The 6,454-nt window shown below is 36.8% G+C and overlaps 1 protein-coding gene across 1 annotated transcript; it reads right to left on the bottom strand.

Moving 5' to 3' along the window:
• Positions 1-1,120: 1,120 nt before the first annotated feature.
• On the bottom strand, positions 1,121-6,430 carry LOC111780938 (transmembrane protein 50A-like). Its single transcript, XM_023661342.1, has 4 exons — positions 6,148-6,430; positions 5,979-6,066; positions 1,936-2,088; positions 1,121-1,466 (listed from the first exon to the last, which is right to left on the bottom strand). Exons 1-4 carry the CDS (start codon positions 6,278-6,280, stop codon positions 1,433-1,435), a joined length of 408 nt encoding a protein of 135 aa, XP_023517110.1. The 5' UTR covers positions 6,281-6,430; the 3' UTR covers positions 1,121-1,432.
• Between the last annotated feature and the right edge of the window lie 24 nt (positions 6,431-6,454).

Raw genomic sequence — 6,454 nt, 5'->3', positions numbered from 1 at the left:
TTTTTTTTTTTTTTTTTTTGTTTTTTGTTCTTTAAATTGAACTAAATTAAAATATTTTATGAAAAAAGATGAAAGAGAAATGAATTGGAATTGAATAAATGAAAGAGGTTATAAAAGTGACAATTTATGAGTAATTAAAATTGTCAGCAATGGATGGTTGATGTCCCTCTCGGAATCAGTGTCGGCTGTAGCAGCTCTCGTTTGTTAAATTTAAATGATTCAATAATGAATGAAGCTGTTGTGGAAAGCCATACTTACTTGCTGCCTAAGCAATCCCCTCTGGACTCGTCCATTTCATTAAGTCGTTCTTCAAAGCCTATGCTTCGTATTAAAGCAAATGGTTGTTTGATGTCGTAGTCTAACTACGATTCTCTTGACCCCTCCTCGGCTTTCTTAATTCATTATTTTTTGAAAGGGAAAATTTTAGAAGGAATATGATTAAGATATTGGTTTTTGACTTGTTAATAAAAATAAAATAAAAAGGTTTAATAACATAACCTTTCGATTAATCAATTTCAGCCGATTTAAAATATATCTAAAATGATAATAAATTTATAAATATTCTAATTCAACGACATTTAAAGGTGAGGGATTCGACCTACAATCTCTTCGTATCAAGTTATTGAATAATTTATAAATAAATCTTGAAATTCAAAACTCCCGGTTGTCCAATAAAGACCAAAAAGCCCTAATAATAAACTAAAAAATCCCCCATCGATTAATTACCTGTTGTCTAATGAAGACCTAAAATTCCTAGTAATAAACCAAAATCCCCTACCGATTAGTTACCTGTTGTCCAATAAAGACCTAAAATCCCTAGCAATAAACCCCACCGATTAGTTACAAGTGCTACCTAAAATCCCTAGTAATGAACCAAAATCCTACACGTGCTACCTAAAATCCCTAGTAATAAACCAAAATCCTCCGCGGATCCAACCGATTCCCAAAAAATATAAATTTGGATCAAATTCAACGAGAAAAAAAAAATCTCAAATATCACCATTTTATTGTCAATAGATTGAATACCACCATTGTCCATCTATATGTCTATTGACAATACCACCATTGTCCATCTATATATTATTCATTTTGCATCCACAATTTTTCGAAGGAAAGAAACTAAAAACCAAAGCAAAACTGACCACCCTGCATCATTTTATGCTTTGTAAGTATATAATATAAACACTGCGACAAACTGAAGTGGCTGAAACATTGAATGCTGGCTCACTTTGCTCACTTATATTGGATCCATAAAGATTTACAGACATGGTTTCAGATTAAGATTAACATGACATTTACAAGTAGAAAGCTCTTACTGTTCAGTTCCATAGTTGGAAAAGTCAAATGACACACAATCGACTTGACGAAGCAACGCGCTATGCAGTTGGTAACTCTTCAGCCTCTGAGATCTAAGTGCATAATTCTTTCCAACTTATTCCGTGTGAGAAGTCCAGTAAATCAACCCACTGCAACAAACAGTATTTCAGGAAAACAGAACATAGACTGTACTGACCAGGGTCTAGCTACATAGCATTTGTATTACATGACACTTGTGCTAGTGATGAAAATTGAAACCCCTCAATGATTTTGGTTTTTCCATAAAGCTATTTAATGCAACGAAGACCAAGGAACAGGGGCATACATTGATACAACATCAGACTGCTAGAGAGAAAATATTCTTGTTCAACCAACTTTGTTTATGGCACGATTTAAACATCTTATGTAGTAGTTTCAGACATGCTCAGAAATCAAGAGAAACAACATAATGAAAGAACCCCAACAACTCTTCTTTAACAAAGTTGCCTTGCTGAATGATTCCACAACTAGGTGGAGTAGACAATAAGAAGTGGCTACATGTTTGCTGGCACAAATCCAACTAAAAGAGAAATGGGAAAAATCAGAATTAAGATAATAAAAAGGAGAGAGGCCATTTACCTAACCAGCACAAACACACACTGCAATACTCCTGCAACTCCCGTCCATGCTGATAGGCCAGTTTTTACTACTGAATCTTGAATCAAGAGCCCCACAGATGCTGCTAATGAAACGAAGGATACCACATAAGCGAAGAATAGCCAAAGCTTTAATCTGCAGTTAAGGGAAACGTCAGTACTGTTAATTACAGAAAAACACTAGCACCACATCAAAACAGACATTAAATTCTCGATGTTATCACACAATTCTTCTAATTTTCCTTTGCTTATAGGTCTCCAAAACTTGAATTTTACAGAGGCTTATTTCCGTGATATCTCAAGTAAAACTATCAAATAACTAGCATATCAATTCATCATGTCCTACCTAATATGAACCAATATTGTAGACTAGTATGGAAGCTTAGGGCATATGAAAAGATTTCTTTAAGCAATAGGTCTTCCAAACAAGCTAGATTTTAATGAAGTGCCTACAAGCTAGAGTTTAGCTTGCAAGTCACTAGTAATTTTATTCTCAAACGAGTATCGCAACTGCTGAACGTGTGAGGAAATGGTTTTCCAGGCATCTTACCAATCCTCCTGCTAAGTTCAAGGCCTCTTTCGTGGTTTATATTCGGAATTTCAAGTCCCTAAGAAGTGAACATTTCTTTTGTGTCTCACCTATAGAAGTCTCAATCTTAATAGTTAATCCTGCCGTCAAATTACAGAAGTTCCCACATTGGGCTTTGTCCCCCTTGGCTTGTTGTCTTTGTACGAAGGATGACGAATCTCTAGACCATTTTCCTCTATTGCTCCTTTTCTTTTAAGAGCTGGTCTTTTCTTTTTCTAGAATTTGGGTTATTGGTTTGCCTCCCTAAATTGGTGGACCTATGATTGATGGAAATTCTTGGGGGCATGAACTTTAAAGTTTGGGAGGGATGATGCATGAAAATTTTATTTCTATATAATAGCATTTTGAATATTATTCTTATACCTTCGCCGAGAATCACAACCTCTAATACACCATTTTTCAGAAGTTGTTGGACCTCCACCTATGTTTACTATCCTTGGACCATTCTGTCAAGAAGTTACGTTCCATGTCTTCGTTTATGATATTTTCTGCATACACACTCTTTTTTCAACTCTCTCTCACTAAGCATGATCTCAAACCCTAACCAACCTCACTCTTGCCCCTTAGTTCCTCCTTTTCACAACCCACCCGATAGGGGAGAAGGCTGAAAAGGGTTTTTTTATGGGATAAAAGTTTTCATTATGAAAAAAAATGGAAGAATACACGAGGAATACAAAAACAAAAAAACAAAAAAAAAACCCAAGAAGAGCCCAACCAGCTCTAGTCATGCAGAATAAGACCTATGGGGTAATGACAAAAAAATTTCACAAACAGAGACCCAGAGGTGTGAAATCTAACAAGTGACCGTACCTCACTTGAAGGTAATGCCTTGTGGGAGGAATCTTATAAAAGCTAAATACGCTCTACATCTTGTACAAACCGATTATTCCCATCTTTTGCCAATGGGCGATGAAGTTTATAAAAGAGCACCAAAACCTCATCACTAACTGCAGTTGCCATAGGGTGGGTGATGGAGTAAACACATCTTGGATTGCCAACACCATGCTAGCATTGCAATATCCTCTTTTGTATAGGCACTCACATTGCAAGTTGGGAAAGTCTTTTGTAAACACTATGGATATTACATCCCTTTTGTAAATTCCAATCATCAATGAAATTGTTTCTTATTCAAAAAAAAAAAAAAAAAAAAAAAAAAAAAAAAAAAAANACATTCACATTGCAAGACGACCACAATCAAAGAAATATGGAAATATGACAACAAATTTTGGAAGTCACAGTTCAATAAGAACCTCAAGGATAGCAAAGCTACAGAATGGGCCAAATTAAGCCTTGATCTTGCCCAATAGTGTTATCCCAAGAAGTAGGCTCATTGAAATGCCTTCCTAGGAATGGGTTTTCTCCACAAAATCCTTAACGATGGATATGGGGAAAAAAATAGAAGCCATAAACCTCACAATAGCCAAGACAATATGGAAAGGTAATCATTCAAAAAACGGTGGAGTTTTTCCCATTGGAAACTATGCTCAAAGCCATTGGCACAAATGAAAACCTACAAAAAAGAATGCCCTGCATGACTCTATTTTCCAATTAATGCCCTTTAGGCAAGAGAGATAATGAATCACAAAACCACCTATTTATGTAGTGTACTTATGCCTATAACTTATGAATAAATATTCTCAACATTTTTGGATGACACCACACTTTTCCTAGGGAGGTCAAAGATTAACTGAACATGGTCTTAACGCACCACCCTTTAAAGAATGCAAAAACTCTGGCAGGGACCAACCTCATTATGACTTTCTTTTGGAATATTTGGAAAGAGCGAATGCAAGGAGTTTTCACGAAAACTCCTACTAGGCTCTTCGACAATGTTGTTTACCATGAAATAGTGTAAATTGTCTAATATTTTGCTTCCTACAATCTTACCTCCTCATTGTTAATTGGGAAAGTTTTAGTATCATGGATAACACTTTCTTTTTTTTTTTTTTTGTAAATTTCAAACCTTAATGAAATTGTATCTTATCGAAAGTAAATAAATAAGTAAAATAAAAAACCTTGACCCAAAAATCTCTCCATTCTTCTAAAGATCCTATTGTTTCTTTCCTCCCAAAGGCCATAAACAATAATACAGAGAAAAGAAAACCACAAAAGTGGCCCTTTTCATGAAAAGGATGATGGAAAAAAAAAAAAAAAAAAAAAAAAAAAAAAAAAAAAAAAAAAAANCCATGGAGTTACAACTCCCGACCAAGACAAACATAAGGAAAACGTCTCACAGAAGCCACCCCACAACAATCTAGTAAACTAACAAAACCAAAAGTGATGATCTAGGTCCTCGGCTGCTCCCCCACAAAGGATACCACATAATGCCCCAGTCATTTAAGGCAAAAATATCTAAATGCAATCCAGAGTACAAACTCAGCCAGGGAGGATTTGCTAAACAGACAAAACTTACCTTCATCACAACTTTGATCTTCCAGAGTAAGGAAAAGATGGGAGAACTCGAAAATAAAGGCGCTCGCCCAACAACGAAAGAACGTGATGCAAGAGGACCCCTCCAAAAGGATGAGGCTCCATAACTAAAGATTTCCTCCCCCTCAGAATAACAAAACTACCATAACTAGAATGTCAAATTCTCAAGGAAAATACCGTAACCATTTGCCCAACAAAGCCCTATTACATACCCTAAGATTCCCCACACCACGTCCCAATTTGCCAAATGTGCACCCTTCCCTTCCTCCACCCCTTCCCATAAAAGGTCTTCAAATAAGTCTCTCTAGGGAACTACAAAACCTTCACAAGGATCCAAAACAAGGATGGAAAATACACACGAATGTCACTAAGGATAGACTGGAGAAGAATAAGTCTTCCACTCTAAGAGAAAAAGCTTTTCTTCCGTAGGGGTTTTATAGAATTGATTAAAATGATGTCCAAATAATAAATATAAAGTACAAATACTGCTTAAGCCAAAAGAATGTGTATAAGTCTTTGTGTGGGATTGCATCTCCAAATCACTCTTACACTAAATACAGCCATTGACACAGTGTTCAGATTGTGTTGCCAACTTGCCCATTTGGTTTTTCACCTCGTCTAAGCTTATAGTGGACGGCTAACAAACAATTCAATCGTTTGGCACTGGTTTCAAATTCCCAAGTCCTTCAACCATGCCCCAGAGTTGACCCTCGACTTCTATTGCAGACACGCATAGTTTACGGTATTCTAATTGTAAATTAAGAGTTAAGTCTCGGATGTACGAGTTCATGAAATCCTAACTCATCCAGGGAGATGCTAGCAAGACACTAAATCACATTGAGCAATCACTTGTTGAAGAAAAACACTGTGACATTGCTTTCAATCGAATCGAATGATCAGGCAAGAGGATCGCGATATGATTGGTGGCATCTTTAAACAATAAAAGCGGCTGAAAACGACAAGAGATAGAAAGAGAGAGGTAAGCAGATAAAACATAAATTACTCACCTCCATTCGCCTTCCTCATATGGTGAATAATCGATGTCTTCCTTCCGAACGCAATTGAACATCAGAGCCGCAAACGAAGCAAAAATACCTAAAACCCCAATACCAAAACACCATAAAAAACCCTAACTGCAAATTATACATGGTATGGACTGGTAAATGAATAAAGAACCTGGAAGATAGTGGAGGAAGGAGACGGCAACAGAACTGCAGACAACGGCGTCAACCCAGAACCACCACCCGGCGCCGAACACAGCTCCGGCAACGCCAGGGCCAAAAATTGACCACAGCTCCGCCAAATCCATTGGTGGATTCTTCCTTTTGCCTTCTCCTTACGATTGCGATTGGAGACAGGTGGATTTGGAGAGGCTATTGTGAACTGAATGATCGCACCGCTCAGACCCCTTTCCTGCCAAAAAGTTCAACAGAAATAAACTAGAATCACAGCTACTCATGGCTGTGTTGGAAAATTATAGCAA

The sequence above is a fragment of the Cucurbita pepo genome, chromosome LG01 (assembly GCF_002806865.2).
Source record: "Cucurbita pepo subsp. pepo cultivar mu-cu-16 chromosome LG01, ASM280686v2, whole genome shotgun sequence".
Lineage (NCBI taxonomy): Eukaryota > Viridiplantae > Streptophyta > Magnoliopsida > Cucurbitales > Cucurbitaceae > Cucurbita > Cucurbita pepo.
The sequence above is the reverse complement of the archived record's forward strand: the minus strand, read 5'-3'. Positions and strand labels throughout refer to the sequence as shown.